This window comes from Eucalyptus grandis, chromosome 8, assembly GCF_016545825.1.
Source record: "Eucalyptus grandis isolate ANBG69807.140 chromosome 8, ASM1654582v1, whole genome shotgun sequence".
Classification (NCBI taxonomy): domain Eukaryota; kingdom Viridiplantae; phylum Streptophyta; class Magnoliopsida; order Myrtales; family Myrtaceae; genus Eucalyptus; species Eucalyptus grandis.
Window position 1 is genome coordinate 58857856 of NC_052619.1, and position 19561 is coordinate 58877416.

General features: G+C 41.8%; 2 protein-coding genes across 2 annotated transcripts; one reads left to right on the forward strand and one right to left on the reverse strand.

Annotated features, from left to right (window-relative positions):
• Nucleotides 1–953: 953 nt before the first annotated feature.
• Nucleotides 954–3975, reverse strand: LOC104417596 (putative pentatricopeptide repeat-containing protein At1g12700, mitochondrial). The gene is made up of 2 exons (XM_039301223.1): nt 1522–3975; nt 954–1407 (listed from the first exon to the last, which is right to left on the reverse strand). The coding sequence occupies exon 1, from the start codon at nt 3883–3885 to the stop codon at nt 2692–2694; it is 1194 nt and encodes a 397-aa protein (XP_039157157.1). The 5' UTR covers nt 3886–3975; the 3' UTR covers nt 954–1407; nt 1522–2691.
• A 2244-nt stretch (nt 3976–6219) lies between these two features.
• LOC104415352 (bifunctional TH2 protein, mitochondrial) lies at nt 6220–11024 on the forward strand. Its single transcript, XM_010026628.3, has 6 exons — nt 6220–6693; nt 7433–7541; nt 8895–9185; nt 9338–9752; nt 9847–10113; nt 10316–11024. The coding sequence occupies exons 1-6, from the start codon at nt 6332–6334 to the stop codon at nt 10726–10728; spliced, it is 1857 nt and encodes a 618-aa protein (XP_010024930.1). The 5' UTR covers nt 6220–6331; the 3' UTR covers nt 10729–11024.
• The last annotated feature ends 8537 nt before the right edge of the window (nt 11025–19561 follow it).

The following is a 19561-nucleotide window of genomic DNA, read 5'->3' on the forward strand; positions in this document are numbered from 1 at the left end:
GGAGGGAGCGAGGGGAGGAGGAGGAGGAGGAGAGGTCGGGGAGGGGCTGAGGAAGGAGGAGGGTCGCCATTGCTGCTGAGCTGAAAGCCAGTCGCTCGGTTTGGCAGTTTTTGGACGTTAATCTCTCTCTCCTTGAAAAATAAAACATCTGAAACAAAAAGGAAAATAAAATATCTGGAATTTCATCCATTTTGGATTTTCATTAGTGAATGCTTTTTCCCCAAATTTAATTAGATAAACGGATAAATTCGAGCAACGAGGAAGAAAATATGGGAATCGCTATCTTAAAAAAAAAAATATGGGAATCGCTCGATTGGTGGAAATTTTTCAAAAATGATCACTTTATTTCGAAAGTTGATCTAGGAAAATCTATTGCTATAATTAGAAACAGTGATTCCCAAGTTGAATTGAATAGTATAATTCTTAATTCTCTCGATTTTTTTTTTATGATTAATAACATAAATAATTTCTGCGAAATTATACAAAATATATCGAAATTTCTTAGATGTATGTAAAATTCGCTTATTGTTTAATTACTAAGTAGTTAGATGTCACCACCTTGAGAAACTCCAATTTATTATATTATTAAATATCCTTTCTTATATGAAAATTCATCATCAACATTGAAAATTTGCCTACTACATGGATTGAGTGAAAATTAGTATTCCTAATTAGAAGTTACTGATAACATAAAGCCATCACATATCACTAAAGATCTGTTTGTTTAATGAAAAACGAATGATATAAAAATCTAATTTGAAAATAATCATATGCTATCATTTATAAAAATGAATGAACAAAATAATTAGACATAATTATTATTAATAATAAAAATATTTTTTATTGACTAATTATTTCTTTATCATTATAGGATTTGCGAATATTACTGCTTTTCCATGGCATATACAAGTCTTGGCCCCTGACTGTATTCTAACGAGTACACTGCTCAAGCATTTCATTGATAGCAATTTCATTCAAGCATATGATCATAAATTAGCTTGGATCGTGTCTCGGTTCCTTCACCTTCTTTTCAGCTGATGAGAGCCAGAGTTACAGAGAGCTATGCACCGAGAATGTCAGAGAGCTGTCATTCCAATTTCTGCACCGAGAGCACTAGAATGCAAGCTTTCGAAATGATTGCAGGCTGCTCCACGACCTCACCCGCCATTGATAGATCTGCTACGAGGAGATGAAATCTTGTTTGGAATGAGGACCAAGCCATGAGGAATTCTCCTTCTGATGTTGATACGACCCTTTTTTAAGGTTAATCGACTCGGCTTCAATAGACAAAGGCGCCACAATAATGAATCGTGGTAGATTGTTTTCTTGGCAACTTACACCATATCAAGCTAGGAATCTGAAGGACGATATCACACTTCAGTAAAGCCCTTCAAAAGCAAAACAGTCCTGCCCACCACCAAGAGTAATGAATGCATCAGAGTTCCGCCTTAGGCAAGATTTGGCCAAACTAACATCATAAATCTCATTTCAAATAAAAGATGGGTATCTTCTGTTCCTTACCACAGTCAAAAAAGCCTCAGCGCTATGCCAGACATGGCAAAGAAAGTGAAATTTTTATCCAGTAATGCTCTTCACATTGTAGTGTTCCTTCCAACCCTGATAGTGATATTTGGACTCCCTTAAGTGAACAAATCTTTCTCACAACATATTCACTTAATTCAAAATTTGGATAAACTAGACTGCTCTACAGAGATGCCAATGCGATCCACACCATTCAGGTGACGCCTCCCGAATCATCCATCCACAAATCATTATGATTTTCTGCGAGTCTGATAACATGATCATGATAGCATGCATTTTACACGCAATTCTCTACCCCTAGACCATCCGTTGCTGTTTGCAGATGTAACAAGACTATCAATATCATATGCAACTGAAGCGTCTCTCCAAATAGTATTGGACCATATACACGTAACCCCGCATACACAAAATTCTGACCAGGGTTGCTTGGACTTAATATCAAGTGTGAATCTATTTTACAGCAGGCTCACAGACTTGAGACCAGCAAAGTTCACAAGAACTTCCATATCAGTTGTAAGAGATCAGGATCAACTTCATTGCCAGATGACAAATCAAAAAGCAACTCCATTGTCAATGCATCAGTAGAGAAACCCTTCTAGACCATCTCGACAAGAAGTTGCCCTGCCATTAAGTAATCATAATTTTTCAGATATCCTCTAATTGAAGTGTTGTAAGTGGCAGCATCATGAGAGCATCCATTCCGTTAGGTGTCTTTAAGCAACTCTTGGGCTTTGTCTAGCTTCCCTTCTTTCCCTTCTTTACATAAGCTTTCTACAAGAATATTTAATGTGCAACGGTTGCAACCGTGCATCATACAGTTTGTCAAGCTTCTGAGTTTTGCAAAAGCCGTCCAGCAGAATATAGGTGAAAATGTCTGGAAGCAGGCCAGCAGCTTGCCTCTAATCAAATAGCTTTGCTACAGCTTCGGGTCTGCCAGCATGGAATAAGCCACCGATCAGAGTGTCATATGTGACACATTTGCAATCGAACCCTCCTCAGGCATTTCTGTGAAGAGCTCTATTGCCTCATCGAACTTTCTAGCATTACAGTAAGCATTTATTTCAGTGTTAACATCAGGCAAGCAGTTTTGTTCACCACCAGTTTGAGCAGCTTAGCATAATTTGATGCGTAAGACAACACAATCATCCATTAATATGTCGATGTAACTACATCAGGCTTTACACCTCCTTGACTCATCCCATCAATGACGCATTTTGCTTTGGTTAGCATCCCTTCCATACAAAGTGCCCTGACCTCAGGGGAGAAAGTTTGAACATCCAGGATTACCCTCCTTTGCATCATATCAATCAACAACCTTCTAGCCTCTACCCGTTTACCAGAACTGCATAGACACTCAAACAACGAGGTATAAGTAACAGCATCCGCCACGTAGCCTTCCCGCACCATCTGCTCGAACAAAACTAGAGCTTCTCTCCACCGACCCTGACGAGTCGCGCCGTGAATCAAGCAGCTGTAAGTCAACAAATCAGGCTGGACGCCTTTCCCAACCATCTTGATCGACAAAGCGAGAGCTCCTCTCCACCGGCCTAAATAGCATAGACCCCAGATCAAGGAATTGTAGGTGATGACATCCGGTTCGACACCTCTACCGACCATATCCTTACAGAGGCTCAAGGCCTCTGATACCAACCCGTCCTTACAGAGAACCTCGATCACAGTATTGTACGCGACCACATTAAGCCTGGAATTCTGCCTTTCCCACTTTCTCAGCAACTCCATCGCCAGACCTCTATCCCCCTTCCCCAACGCGCCTTTCAGAATGGCCGCATACGTATACGCGCTGGGCCTCAACCCATGGTCTCCCATTTCGTCCGCCAGCCTCACCGCCCGATCTATCTCTCCACCCTCGCACAGCCCGTTGATCAGCGTGTTCAGCATCACCGAGTTGGCCTCGAACCCGAGCTTCAAGACCCTGCCCAGAACGGCGAAACCCAGCTCCACCCTCCTCAAGCGGCAGAGGCAGTTCATCAGGATCCCCCAGATGTAGACATTCAAGGCCACCCCGCGAGAACCCATCTCCTCGATCAAAGCGACGGCGGCAGAGTAATGCCTCATCCGAACCACGACGGACAGCACCCGGCTGAATTCCTCCATGGGAGGCAGAGGTCGCATCTCGACGATCGCGTCGAAGCGGGACACGGCATCGCGGAGCCTCCCGAAACCGCCGCCGGCTCCAGATTCGCCGCGCGCGCAGCTCGCTGATGGATTAGGAGCCCTGCTCGAAATAGCACGCGAACTGCGAAAGCGGAACGAGCGAATGGAGGCAGAGCAGAGGGAGATCGCGTTTCTCCCGGAAAACATCGACAGCTCTACGAGCGCCATCACCTGGACATCGGCATGCTCCTCTCAGTCCTCGTCGCTCGCTCTCCCGCTCTTCGCCGCCGCCGCCGCCGCCGCCGCCGTTCTCTTCATTTACACATTCTGCGCGAGCTCTGTTCTGGGCTTTCATAACTCCTTTTCTGCTGTTGAAGTTCCTTTGCGAATTGGGCTTGTTTGATTTCGGGGAAACAAGGCAGAAACTACTCGGCCCATCCAGGCCCGGATCGGCCCAAGAGAGCTCATGTTCAAGGCCCAAAAAAGGAGAGAAAGAAAATAAGGAAAAACAAGAAGATATTCAGAGAATTGAGGAGTTACTTATTTTTTTTTCAATAAAATATTGCAAATTTACCATAGAAAAGAAATCAGCGATCTTTCTATCGTGCTTTATCATTATTATTATTATCCCTAGAAAATCATTCAAATGAGTAAACCATAATAATAGGCACTGCTTAACAATTAATTTTATTAAGAAGCATGATAGATGCGGTAAATAACTTTTAGAATATATTTTTATTCATTTTATTCGAAACAATCACATCCGTATTTAAAAATGAAAAGAGTTGTCTTGTAAATACTAAATGCAACGTAACAAAATCCCTTCTAATGCAATATATATTAGATCCATTTTGGATTCTAGCTAACTATTGATAGCCTATCGAAGAAAAGGAATTCAAATGTTAGTGTTATACTAAACTTCCCGATGATAAATAAATCGGAAGAGTCAGCATGAGTCATTTGGATGTAGATATGGCTGATGCATTATCCTTTTTTGGATTAAATTTTATTCCCATATAAATAAATTTATTTTATTCCTCGGCAATGCACGCTCGCTGTTTGAGACCATCTTGGCTTCTTGTTGCTTTCAATTCAGCCAATGGTAGACAAAGCTTGGGAGTCAATGTTGGGGAAAGAAGAGTGGCCAATTCCTATTTGGATTCGAATGACCTTCTGATATTAATATTCAAATTATCTTCCTCGCTTAATTAACAAAAATCAGTGTTTAGCAAATTGTAGAAGAAACAGACCTGAAAACATTTAAATATCTAAATGTATTGTTTTAAGACGTGTGCTTGACTATTTATATACTAAAAGAAGCAATATCTAACTATCTGTTGCTAAAATGTCAAAAAAAATCCCCAAAAAAAGGAGATAATCTTCTGCGAAGCAAGTTGGACAACTAAGCGAATTTCAAGGTATTCAAAATTATTGGAAATTGTGATTCATTTTCTCTAAAAATATCTAGAAACTACTAACTTAATCATGAAGGTGAGAACATTCTAGAATTGTTGAGAATGGGATTGCTAGTTGAATCTAGAAGATTCACATGGGAATGCAAGCAAGCAAAAGCCAAGCATCAAAGAAAATCCTAAAACAAGCAAGAGAAGTCTAGATAAGTCCATGCTTCAAGAGAAGTCTAGAATTCTCTATCTTATGTTAGTAGCTATTTGTAGAGAAGTTTAGAGACTTCCTCCACCTACTTTGGCAGCCTATATAAAGGAGCAAGTGCTCCACGTTTTGGTGTGGGAGCTAAGCATAAAAACCATATCATGAACTCCTCCACCAACACTTCCTTCAACCATTGTAAAATTACTTTCATAAACTAAAGAAACTATTTTCCCCCATATCTCATGTCTTATATCCTCCAACTATCATATATTGTCCCTTGTCCATCCTCTATCAAATATAAACTATACCATGCTCCCGCGCATATTTATATTTTTAACAAAAATAAACAGTGGGCGATTCTATTGAGTTTTCAATTGTTTCTTAGACACTAAGTATGTACATAATTTCGCAAAAATAAAAAACTAGGTTTTTTGGTACGTTCTTTAATTTTCGGCTTTGTACTCACCATAATCTCCCTCCTTAAAAAATTAGAGTAGGGTTTCGAAAATTATACAAAAGTTAAGTTATTATGTCCTTTTCTCTCTTTTTATTTTTAATTTTATTTTGGCTGGAAGATACCAAACGCTAAAAACACAATTTATATTAAGGAGAAGGGAGGAAAGTACTGCGACATGCCTTTCTCCCTGGAAAGCAAGAAAAAGACATCCTTCCTAGTTAGTAAATAAAAAAAAATCATTGTCCAAAAAAAAAAAAAAAAAAATCGGAAAAGAGGAAAACAAAATGAAATATATAAAAAAAAAATTCCAAGCAGTAATGTTTACGCTACAAGAGGGCAAGGGGGACCCCACAAATTGCTAAACAACATCGAAACAGATAATCAAGATTATCATATAATTAATCATTAATTAATTTAGCAAAACCCCATGGCTCCCCCTCCCCTTCCCCCTCCCCCTCCCCCATTTCCTTTTTCCCTTTTTGACAAAACGCCCGCACCACCAGACCCCCTCCACCACCACCACCACCGCCACCACCACGGCCACGGCTACCGCCACCGCCGCTCTCCGCCACCGCCATCCGCCACCGCGCTCCCTCTCTCTCTTTGATGCCCTCGCTCGTCGCCGCTTCCAAGCCAATCGCGTCGCGGCTCGCGAATCTCCTCTCCCTCCGCTCCATTTCCCCCCGATCTCGTTGCCCCCTCCCCCGCCCGCAATCGGCTCCGATCGTCCGGCGATCCCCGCTCCCCCCGCCGCCGATGGCCATCCCGAGGGCCGCCCCGATGTCGTCCATCGCCGTCGACAACGAGGTCGGGCTCGCCGGGAAGTTCTGGATCAAGTCCCGCCGGGAGTCGCTCTTCGCCATGTACACTCCCTTCGCTCTCCGCCTGGCCGCCGGGAACCTGGAGATCGACGGCTTCAGGCATTACATCGCCCAGGACGTCTATTTCCTCAAAGCCTTCGCTCAAGCGTGAGTCTTTTTGTCATCTGCGCTGCTGCGATTTCGGTCCATTTGTTCGTTTTGACGAAGGATGGAGTTATTGAGGAATAATAAAAGTTTCGGTGCTGTCTTCGCATTGCTTAACTACCTTGTAGAACGTTCTGAGCGAATTTTGGTAGAATAAGTCATTTTCGACGGACGTTGTTGTGTCCATCTACATTTCAAAGGGATTCAAACTTGGAAATCTTGATGTAGATGCAAGAATTGAGTCAAATAGAAAAATTTTGAAGTTAGGGGATCTTGGAATAAGCTAGCCGTTTGTAGTTCTTCATGAATGTTCATCTTTCAGTGGAATTTGGGTGTGAAAATGTGAAAACGACATCCTACCAAGTGGTGGGACGGCATCTATGAGAAAGTTGGGAGTTGCTTGCTTAATTGTTCTCGTTAGCAAATATGTGATTTTTAGTGAACGTGAAGCTTTTCACTTTGAACTAAGTTTGTACAAGAGAAAAGAGATGCTAGGTGCTGGATTGTCTCAATTATAGCTGAACCTTGAAAATCGTAGGCTGTGATCTAATGGTGGAATTTTTTTTGGATAATTTCTATTACTGAAGAGGAAAATATTTCCATGTCCTTGAGAATGTGATGTGCTTTGTGATGCTAAGAGGTGCATTTGAATAAGCAATAGTCATTTATTTGTTTTCTTGCAGAAAGTTTGAAATTGTTAACTTACATGTACTGAAATTCCTGTTTCCGATCTATTCATTAGTTATGAATTAGCAGAAGAGTGTACCGATGATGACGAGGCAAACATCGCGATATCAAAACTAAGGAAGGATGTATTGGAGGAGCTGAGAATGCATGATTCATTTGCGCAGGTCAGTAAGGAGGAACATTATTTGTTCCTTTGAACATGGTTGATACCAAATGGATGAGCACCAGAAAGGAGAAAATTAGTGTATGTTATCGATACATTGATAAGAAAATGGCCGTTAAGTTTAACGTAACAGCCAAGAGTCTTTTGGTGTTACCTTATAGGAGTTTTTTCTTTAGTGCTCGATTACGAGAAACTAAGAAAAGGTACTTTCTTTCATCTATGACATGCTATTATCAACCACACGAGTCTGTATATTTGGTGTCTGTTGCTTTTCTCCCACATCCAAGCTGTGCTCTAATTTGGCCATGATGAAGCTGCCCAGAGATAATGCCAGGAAGATGCAGAAGGAATCCTATTCAGATTGAGCAACTGATTAAGAAACCAAAGACCCTTCTTCGACTGTTGGCATTATAGAAGAATCAACTCATATGTCGTACTTGTAGACAAGAAACTTCTTTCTAACTTAGCCATCTATTCATACTCTGGATCTGTGTGGGAACAGTTCTATGTTGCATTGATATAAAGGAGGCTAACTTAACAATTTATCTAATGGATATATTTTGAGTATGCTTGTTACTTAAACAATTGATATATGTGCTTCTTCTATCTGTTGGTGAGACAGTAACTTAATTCATTGTGCCCACAGCCCAATTACTGTTCTTCAGGGACTAGGGAGCCTGTCTTATACTTCCTATTCCTTTTTCAGCCAACAAGATTATAGGCTGTTCCCCTTGACATGGACGTAGTTGGGCCAAGAAGTTTCAAACCTAATGAGGCCTCTTTTTGTTATCGTTACTTGATGCAGTAGCTCCTGGATTTTGTTTTAACGTGCTGCATGTCATGTTATATTGAGATGTCAGATATGATAATCGAGCTAGGTGGACCTTTATGAGGAATGGTACAAATAGAAAGAAGCTTTTCACCTTTTTTCATGTTGGGGAGGAGGATTTAGATTATTTGAGAGTAAAAAGCACCTGTAAATGTGGAAAGTCATCAGTTTCTCATTAGTATATCCTGTTGCATCAGCTGATTTTGTGAAGGTAGCATTTGTCTTGGAATTATATATAAATTATTTTCTATGCAGATGTAACCTCATGGCATGAAAGTGAGTCACTTGTTGTGATTAGAAAATGTAAATCTTTTTTTTTTTTTTTTTTTTTTTGACAGTGAGAAAAGGACTGTACCAACATTCTCCCAAGATTTTACTCTACTTCAAGTAATGGCTGAGCAGATTATTGTGTTGAGTTAGTATGATTAACAGTAACGGCTTGACTACTCTCTATAAGAAATCATCCAATATTCCTGTCAACATACATGCAAGTCCTTTCTTGGTCTAATTGTATGAGTTATACAGGAGTGGGGATCAGAGGATACCAAGGAGAGCACTCCCAACTCTGCAACTGTTAGATATACTGATTTTTTGTTGGCAACAGCCTCAGGGAAGGTTGAAGGAGTCAAGGGTCCTGGAAAACTTGCTACTCCCTTTGAGAGAACAAAAGTGGCAGCTTACACTATTGGTGCCATGACACCATGCATGAGATTATATGCATTTCTGGGTAAGGAGTTCCAGGCACTCTTAGATGCCAACAAAGACAGTCACCCATACAAAAAGTGGATTGACAATTACTCGTCTGAGGGTTTTCAGGTTGGTCATACACTTCAGCTGCGACCTTTTCTCCTTTCTCATGCTTGGAAGATGAAGTGCTTTTCAGTTTGCTATATTAGCTCTGGTGTGAAATACATTACTGGAAAGTCCTCTTACTTCAATAGCTCAGTATTTTTATTCTCTTAATTTAGGCAGCAGCTCTGCAAATTGAAGACTTGCTGGATAAACTAAGTGTCTCTTTGACAGGCGAGGAGCTTGATGTCATTGAAAACCTTTATCACCAAGCCATGAAACTTGAAATAGAGTTCTTTCTCGCCCAACCGCTTGCCCAGCCTACCGTTGTCCCCTTGATTAGAGATCCCAGTTTGGCAGCGAATCGTCTTATGTTATTTTCTGATTTTGATCTGACTTGCACAGTCGTTGATTCTTCTGCCATTTTGGCTGAGATTGCCATAGTTACTGCTCCGAGAACTGATACAATTCAGTCTGAAAGTCAACTTGCTAGGATGTCATCAGCTGAACTGAGGAAGACATGGGACATCCTTTCCAGACAGTATACAGAGGAGCATGAACAATGCATAGAAAGCATTTTGCCAGCTGAAAAAGGTACATTTTGTGGCATTTATTCTTCAACACCTTGATACATTCTCCTGCCAGCACTGTCTAGAATGTTATTTTCATTTTGGTTCAATACTTGCAGCGGAGGCATTTGATTATGAAGCTCTGGCTAAAGCACTCGAGCAGCTGTCCGATTTTGAGAAACGGGCAAATTCCAGAGTGATCGAGTCCGGGGTCCTTAAGGGTCTGAATCTTGAAGACATAAAAAAAGCTGGTGAGAGGATGATTCTTCAGGATGGTTGCACCAGTTTCTTTAAGAAACTCATCAAGAATGAGATGGTGCATGTCAATGTCCATGTGCTCTCGTACTGTTGGTGTGGTGATTTAATCAGATCAGCATTTTCTTCAGGTAGACTCCTTTCCTTTTGGGGGCTACCCATCTTTTGCATAAGACTTTCTACTTGCTTGGGCACTAAATTACATAGAAAGCACCTGGGACTGCTACTACCATCTTTTTATTGCTCAAGTCATCTACAGTCTGTGTATTTGAGAACTTAAGAGATTGCTATCTGCCTAGGGTATGTAATTGACTCACGATATTCATGGCACAGGGGATTTACAGCTTCTGAATGTACATACAAATGAGTTGACTTTTGATGAGTCCTTTTCTACTGGTGAAATTGTCAAGAAGATGGAATCTCCCATTGACAAGGCCAAAACATTTGATGAAATTTTGAAGACCAAGGACCACGATAAGAGGAACTTGACCATCTACATTGGAGATTCAATAGGGGACATACTTTGCCTCCTTAAGGCAGATATTGGAATTGTGATTGGGTCAAGCTCAAGCCTACGCAAGGTGGGAAGTCAGTTTGGAGTTTCTTTTGTCGAACTTTACCCGGGGTTAGTCGAGAAGCAGAAAGAGTACAGCGAAGGGAGCTCTGCTGATTGGAAGGGTTCGTCTGGCATTCTTTATACTGTCTCTAGTTGGGCTGAAATACATGCATTTATTTTGGGGTGGTAGCTGAAAATTTCCTTTCGTTTGTCCACATTCTCTCTCTAGTTAGGACAAGAAAAAGGCAGGATAGTTTATACATAATGGAACAGAAAGACAAGATTGTGGCTAATTTTATTTGGAGCCACGGGTCTACCGCTGTTTCGTCTCGATTTTTTGTTTTTCAACAGGCTCTGTACTTCAAGCTTCGGCAGTATGCCAAATAACACAGAATTGTCGGAAACAATCATCTTATCAAGTGTTGCGATTTAATCATGTGGCTGTATGAGACGTTTGACTGTATGAGATGTTTTTCTTTACTACTACATCGATACCAGCTCTGCAAGATCTGCTAGCTTGTGAGATTTATTTTGTATAATAAAGTTTAATGATACAGTTTAATATGACTCTAGTTAGTCAGTTCTTGGGTTGTTCTGAGAAGGCAAACGAAGCTTTTTGTGTGGTCACTTCTTCTGGAGGTTCTGTCATTGGTTCGTTATGTTGCAGAAATCAAGATTGAGTGATGGTTTATAGACTGAGGCGTTGCATGAGACGTTGATTACTTTGTGTGTACACGCAAAAATAGATGGGAAAAGGCAGTTCGAAATTGAATTGGTAGCTTTTGCATTCTCTTGTTTTCTGTTGTGCAGAAATCACCCGACTCTCGTTACATGCGTTGGCTGAGTTGTCTAACTTGTTCATGACGATGGAAGTAATTTGCCGGAGCATGTGTGGAAGCAATGTTTGAACATGGCCAATCTGCAAAACATACAGAAACTTTGGTCAATCTGTATTAGCTCCACAACGCATGAGTCGTAGCTCGCTCTTAAAACTCCGACACGAATCCAAGTCGTTGTGCTGCTTCAGTTGCACGATTTGCACTTCTAATTGGTTCCATCCACTGCCAAGCCCATTGAATGACGCACTATGGAGGAACAAAAGCCCTTGTGCTTTAGATCATAGAGACTTTGGTCAATCTGCAATGACTTTGACAACGCCTTTTCATTAGTCTAGCCGGCAGCATGTGTAGAAATAAAGTTGAAAACTTAAATCAATTAATCATAATTGAAATTGGATGAAATGGCATGTAAATTTAGTTGGATTAGCACTTAAAATGAAGAACTAATATAGGAAAAGGTCCGCACTTGAATTGGAGGAATATCCAGCAAATCTGAATTTCCCAATCAATTACGTATTGACTTTCTAACGTGACCCACTAGACCTCCCCATTGTCTTCAGCCATTAAAAAAAAAAACTATAGACCATAACATGTAATCTTACAGTTTAATGGCCTAAAAGCCGCAATTCTTTTTCTAAAATTGGAAATAATCTCTTCATCAAATTATATTTTTTCCTGTTTCCACCGATTTTTTTTTTTTTTTAACTTTTTTTTCCTTTCCATCTTGCTACTCGGCCAAACTTAATTTCCACCCATTCAATAGTAGTACTGGGAAAAGTTGAAATAACCTAATCTATTCTAGAAACTGTAATTTGTAGTCATGGTTGCTACTTTCTTTTCATTTTTTCATGTGAATCTATATGTCATTGTCATTCTATGGAAATCGTTTACGAGTCTTGATAATGAACTAATTTGTACATTTTTAGATCCATATTGTCATTACCTTCTTGATCCCCTACAAGTCTCATATCATCCCATGACCTAATTGGCCAGCTAGATTTGACATCGACAACCCTCGTTTGAGATTGCGCGACCTCGGCAAGGGCCGCATGGTGTGCAATCTGGCTGGTGGCACATTCAAGTGAATCAAATCTAGCTCCCCAGGATTTAAAACGGCAAAACAAGAGTCTTGTAATCCAGGTGAATTTGGATAAAGAGGGGATAATGTAAGATTGTGGAAGGAAAAAAGTGCTGCCTACAATTTTAGGAACAACCCTAATGATGGGGCTAAAATTGGTTGATGGTACTATAAACGCTCACACACATGATCAACAACAAGAATGGTCAAAATAAAACTGCAAGCCTCAGACATAGGCTCCTATCACGGCCAAGAGGTTTCCATAACTAAAGGGCCGTGCCTTTCCAAGGGGGACCTCTTGCAATTGCTGGGATTTCAAAAGAAAAGATTTCTGGAACGTTCCAAGGGCGGACGATACGGTAATTAAGCCAAGGTCTAGAATTCTCTTGCCATTAGTGTCAGTTGTTGGTAGGTTTGACAGTACGATCTCGTTCGTCGGATGAAAACTCAATCAATGGATGTAATCTTAGGGTCTCAAGTATAAGAAGGAGTGCCCCTCATTTGTAACATCCAACTATTCAGCAATCCTTTCTTTCTAGAGCTTCCCTCTCTAAAAACTTTCTCTCACCCGGAGTGACTGCATGACATAGTCTCTCTACTCTCTCTCACAACACCCCCTCCCCCTCCCCCTCCCTCCAACCACTCTCTTGCTCGTGGCTCCCTCTCTCTTTGAACCAAGCCCCCCTCCCCACTCGCTTTCCTCTCTTCCTTTTTAAAATAATCTTTTTCTCTCTTTTTTCCTTTTTAAAGCGAAAATGTCACAAATGGTCACTAAACTTTCATATAATGTTCAATTTGAGCTTTTGATTTGCTCAATTTGATCCCTGAACTATTAACAAATGTTCCATCTAGTCCTTCCGTTTGTTCAAACCATTAAGTAATGACGTGGAGCATTAATTGATGACGTTGTACTAAGTTGGATTACTAGAATTATGAATCAATATATATCTTAAAAAAGGAAAATAAATTAGGGGTTAGCTGAAGATGAGAGCATTGATCACAAAAGCAAAGAGAATAAGTGGTTTTGTATCTCTTTTTTGGACGGTGGCCACAATTTGACCTGTTTTTCTCTCTACTAGCCTCTCGCTCCGCTGCTTTTCTCTGTCAGTTTCCTCTTTCTCTTTACTAGCCTGCCGCTCTTTCTCGGTTTGTTTCTTCTGCAATGGCTGCTCAAGCTATCCCGACTGACTCATTTTTTAGTGGAAGCTTTTATTTTACATTCAACCATTATAGAGAGAGTGTAGGCCTCTACTTCGGATCCCAATCCTCCATCAATTTTGATGGGGAACACGTGATCGGAGGGGATGCGATTTCAGCCATGCTGATTGGGTTGGGGCATTCCCAATTCCATCTAATGGATGTCACCTCATTCATAGAACCCATAACGGGGTTGCACATTGCCAGCTTCATAGGAAGTTATATACTCGCTGGGCAACCGAGGATGTTCACCCAAGTTTTTTCCTCCCTATTTTAGAATTAGAATAAGCAACAATCAATCTATGTGAACGGACTCAAATCATTTTCTTAGAGCTTTATTTTAGAAGCAACAGACGCTCGTGAGGATATGGATCAACTACTCACTCTTCAGCACTATTCCGGATCCGGTGGTGCCATCGGCGAACGCGGATGTGCCGGCGGGCGCGATCATACCCGTGGATGCTGTCCTGCTAAATGGCGCCGTCACACCTTAACGGATCACGCTTATAGACCGCATATTATATTAGATTTTCTTTTTGGCTTCATCTCATTGGACTTGTCCACATGTTAAATTAGAATCTTATTTTTTCATGACGTTGATGAATATGAGATCTCAGTTGAGATCTCATTGGATATGATGCTTATATACTTAGATAGCAATCCTCAATTTTTCTCTTTTAATAGGATTGCCATATCAACACGCGATCCTATGTAACAACAGCTACAACTTGTGGTCAAATGTGGATTTTCTCATTACTCTTAGAGGACATACGTGCCTATTTTCCAGTTAGAGAGCATCAATTTTAGTCCTAACCCATTTGCATAGTGCATTTTATTCTACAGGATTTGCTTATAATTGTTGAGATGATTAATAGCAAGAAAGAGAACTGTTCGGAAAACAAAGAGCTTCTTTCAAGACGAAATATCATCATTGGCATTGGGTGCGGATCTAACATTAGTAGTGATATGAAGCGTAAAAGTCTTGGTCATATTCAACACTAGTTATGGATAGGAGATTTATTTTATCTTTTGACTTGACGGTAAAATTTCTTTGAAGAAGAAAGAAGATACTATCCCATCAAATCTATCGAAACAGGTTCACATTCAATAGGACAAGCAAAATGTGCAAACTACATAGCTCACATCTACATTGAGACTGACCTAAACCATCCCTTTAGCTAGATAAGGTAAAATAACTATCTGAGCTCAGCTGGCTCGGAGGAGGACAATCTAGCCTCTCTCGACTTGCAGTCTCCCATTACATTCGACAACAGTTACTACAACAACCTCCTCCAGTAACAAATATTTTTTGGTTTTAGGACCATTGAGAGAACTAAGAATATTCATGTATGTGCACGTATATCGCATGTATTTTGCATGTATATGGCACATATATGGCACGTATAAAATACTTATATTGCCTAACTTTTCCCTAATTTCCACTCAAAAATGTGTCCCAATCTCTTCACCGTGGTCAAATCTCAGGTGGAATCCGCCGTCAACACGGAACCCCAAATAGGTGCCTCCCTCTAGTAAGCAGTTGTGGATGTCATTCAAGCTGGGAAAGTTCCTCATCGAGCAATTCTAAAATGTTTTGTCCTTTGATGTTTGTGATTCAAGCAAATGATATCAAAGCTTTGCATAAGCTTATTGAACATGATGAACAGGATGCCAATAGATATACACCTGGCACCAAGGCTGCAGCAAATGGTCATATGGAAGCTCTCAGGGTGCTTGTCTTTGCCGGGGCCAACACAAAATTGGAAAACAAGCAAGGCGATACAGTGAGAAGCTTATCGGTGTGGACTCAAAATGGGGAAACATTTGAAGCAATTATGCAACAGTACGAGCTTAAAAAACGGCTCAATAATTCTGCTGGCTTTAATAGTCTACATCATGTGGCATGGGATGGACTGATTGCTCTAGTTTGTGTCCTAATGAGCAAAGGTCACGATGTGAATGCCCTGATGCAGGGGATACACCCTACTGATGTTAGCTGCAAAGGAAGGTCACACCGCTCTAGGTGAGCTCCTAATTTCTCACACGGGGCAAGACATGAAACGGCACTCTCACTCTCAAGACTAAATGGTTGGAGTTGCCATTGCGATTGCACTTGTCCATGGCTCTTGGTCGGCAAAGTGTCCCCATCGAATTCCGGTCAAAACACATGACCGCATCGTTTGTCCCTCCGTGTCCACCTTCAATCCACCTTCAGAGTGGTCAACCCACCAGTTTTGGGCCAGTCTAGTCCAGTTCCGAGCAGTTTCTAGTTTTTTTCATACTTCTAAGCATGAGAGGTGGAGATAGAGATTGGGCCAAGTTGATGACCATTAGTAGCAGTCCTAACAATGGTAGTGTGATGTAGCCAGATTGTCGTTGCCTTTTCTGGTAGTCAGGTCGGAGGGTTCGTGCTTGTGTTGAGACATTGGCCGTGTCCAAATTGAAGTTAGAGGATTGATGCAACAGAGAGGCATTTGGGTCGTGTTTTTCTATTTTTTTTTTTTTTTTTGTCATATCTTCTCTCTCTGACTTTGCTTTGCCTCTTTATAAAGCGTGGCCATGCACCTATAATACTAGCGTCCGCACCTCCCAATTCCCTTACCATTGGATGCCCAGTGAGTGGAGCTACTGCTTGAACTTTTTGTCCACTAAGGTCTTGAAGCCCAAGAGGCCCATTTGGGTGTTGAGCTTGATTAGACGGGTCCATTGCGGGTTCTTGGATAGCGGGTCCAACAGCGACATGGGCGGGTACCATTGGATGCCCGGTGAGTGGAGCTACCGCTTGGACATTTTGTCCACTAAGGTCTTGAAGCCCAAGAGGCCCATTTGGGTGTTGAGCTTGATCGAACGGGTCCATTGCGGGTTCTTGGATAGTGGGTCCAAGAGCGACATGGGCGGGTCAGGAAGTGGCAAAGTTGGGGCAAGCCATCACCTGCAAGAATCGCTGCAAAGTCGGCTCCGACTCCGAGGATGATGAACCGCGTGGCGGCCGGGAAGAAGCTGGCATCAAGGAAGGCAGCCTCGAGCAGAGTCCGCGCAAGTCATCTGCACAGGTTGGTCGCTCGATTGATGCTTGTGTGGTTGACAAGTTTTCATGAGCATCTGCGGCCCCATGCTTAGGGTCGGAGGCACCATCGGAGGACCGGGAGGAGGAAGGCAAGGCAATGGCTCTGTCGTCGGTGATGTAGAGAAGGTTACGAACGTGACAAGTGACGGTATCAGGCCGGTTACAACCGGTGCTTCAATGCAAATTGTGCAGGGTGTGGCCAATGCGGCCACAATGAGAGCATAACGACCGCTTTCCACGTTGAGAGAAACATTCTCTTTCTATATATCTAAGCCGGTGCTTAGCTTTTTTTGCTGTTTTATCCCTCGCGCAGATGATCAGAGCCTAGAGATTGCGCACAACTTCATTGAGAAGATCCTGAATCTGGCCACTACATGAGTCGCGCTTTCTTGCGACCAGCTATGAAGATAATAATAATTCTCCTCTGAGATTTGACTTGCAATCTACTATTTTTACCACAAATGATAATTATCAAAGTTACACAATTGGATAATATTCTTCTTTTTCTCTGATTTACATTTCATGATCTGACGGGACTTCTATCGAAAGTGCCTCTCCTTTGCCCAATCGCGTGTGAAGGGCAAGTTTTTCGGCCAGTTGTATGTTAAAATCGAACTTTTTGGGTATCCGTATAAATTACTCGGTTATACCCGTGCACGGTGGATATAATCTTTCAACGTGCCGGCATGCCCCTTTTAAGTCACTATCGCACAGGATCGATTGTCAAGATGTCAGTGTTGCTATTCGGCTTAGTTTATGATTGCACTGCCGTCTTTTGGCAATGTGATAATTGCAACTTGATGTTTGCTGAGATCTTTTGTCTTCTTTTCTTCTTTTCCTCAGAAGTTTGTCATACGGTGGTTCTCTCTTTAATAGTTCCTCAATACCACCGTATGACATCCCATTTTTTGGGCTAAGCATATCATTACAATTGTGGCGGTCGCCTTTCTGTTGGTAGTCCTTATAGATGGCTTCATCTATCTGGAGCAGCACCTTATTCGAGTGGATCGATGATTGGAAATGGTAATGATTCTTTTGATTTTGCTATGACTTTGGTTATTGTACTGATCGCTGAATGGCAACTAGGATTCTCGGTCTTGAATGGGTAAAAGATGAGTGCGGGACACCTGGAGTGCCATAACTTGGCACGCCGGGACACTTAAGTACCATAACTTTAAAATGGTACACTTAAGTGCCATCATCGGAGTAAAATGGGACACTTAAGTGCTAATCCGGCCAAAAACCGGTCAAAATGCTGACGTGGCATTTTCCGGCGACTTACTTAACTGATGTGGCATTTTTTTAAAAAAAAAAAAAGCACACGTGGAGGAGGAAAACGACGTCGCCCCATCCACTGTGCATTTGGCCAAACTAAACGACGTCGTTTTTCGTTAGTGTTAAGCGACGTCGTTTGGTTTATTTGGATTTTAATATTTCGTCAGTTCACACTAGGTCTGACGTCCTCTCCATCCATCGCCGTTCATAGCTCGCCGTTCGCAGGTGATCGCTCGCCGTCGTCGCTCGCCTTTGTCGCTCGCCGTCGTCGAGCGCCGTCATCGCTCACCATCGTCGATTTGCTCAGGTTTTTTCTCTTCTTCCTCTCCCGTGGTGAAATTAGGGCTCCGACTCGTTTATTAGGGCTCGGACTTCAAATTTGGGGGTCGGCTGGGAAAGGTCAGGCTTGATGTGAGATTTATGGCTGAGATGTAGTGCTACAATCCTATTGGGGGGTTAGAATTGACAGTTTGGGAGCGGCATTGAAATATAGGCTCGGTGTAGGGCTCGGCGGGAGGAAAATTAGGGCTCAGTGTAGGGCTCGACGTCGCCTCATCCACTGTGATGTGTGATTCATTCAGGGTGTTGAATTGTGATGTGCGAAAGTAATTTGTAGTGGTCGGATGTGAAATGTGTGATGATTGGTGATTGTTAGAGTTCAGAGTATTGGACTTTGCACATGTTCGAATTGAAGGTTGTGGGGATGGGGACTTCTGGATATTTTTTTAATAAATTGCATTGTTGAGGACCCATGCTGAGGAATCTCTCCATATTTTAAAGAAATGCGACGGCATAATCAAAGCAGTTGTCGGGTCCCATCTTTATTTTTATTTGTCCTTGTCCTGAGGCCTCTTGTTTTCAAGCTGCAGCTGTCGTCTGACCGCATCTTCCCTCTCTCTTCTTCTTCTTCTTTTCTTTTCTTTAATAAAGAGTGTAAGGACCTCCACTTGCAATTGTCTGTTCTATGTGAATGTGGTTCCAAAAGTTAATTGTATATTTGTCCTTTTTGTTGCGAAATGGCGCATAAAGACTATGTTCTTTGTCATCGTTTACTACGGTGGAGATTTTGTGATTGGGGAGGATGAGTGGGAGTATGAGGGGGAATGAGGGTACTATCTTTGTAGATATAAAAAAGGCATCTTAAATTGGATTTGTTAGGGATATAGTGACATTTTGCCTTGTAGAGTACAAAAGTTCCGCATCTTTGTGTTCGGGAAAGGCTTGAGAGATGGTTTGAGAGTTTTGGAAGATGATAATGGTTTTAGGGATGTCTTATATCATTATCTTCATGGCGAAGAGGCGAAAGTGTTTGTTGAAAACAATAGTGACGACGAAGATGATGACAGAGATACCACCCAAGTAGGAGAAGGAGGAGATGAAGTAGGTCATGATGGACATGATGGGGAGGAGAGGGGCGCAGATGCTGTTCACCAGAGCGATTGTGACATGGGTGATGTCACCATCACTGAATTAGATTGGGAAGTAGCTGAATCTAGTAACGGTGATGATGACGATGACGATGAAGGGTTGGCGGCTGAAGCTGAAAATTTGTTAATCTTAAGTGACG

Bases quoted from the DNA above. Each gene is read 5' to 3' on its own strand.
- LOC104417596 (XM_039301223.1), bottom strand. From the start codon at position 3,885: ATGGCGCTCGTAGAGCTGTCGATGTTTTCCGGGAGAAACGCGATCTCC.
- LOC104415352 (XM_010026628.3), top strand. From the start codon at position 6,332: ATGCCCTCGCTCGTCGCCGCTTCCAAGCCAATCGCGTCGCGGCTCGCG. The intron at 6,694-7,432 runs GTGAGTCTTTTT...TCTATTCATTAG, and splicing joins CTCAAAGCCTTCGCTCAAGC to TTATGAATTAGCAGAAGAGT. The intron at 9,186-9,337 runs GTTGGTCATACA...CTCTTAATTTAG, and splicing joins ACTCGTCTGAGGGTTTTCAG to GCAGCAGCTCTGCAAATTGA.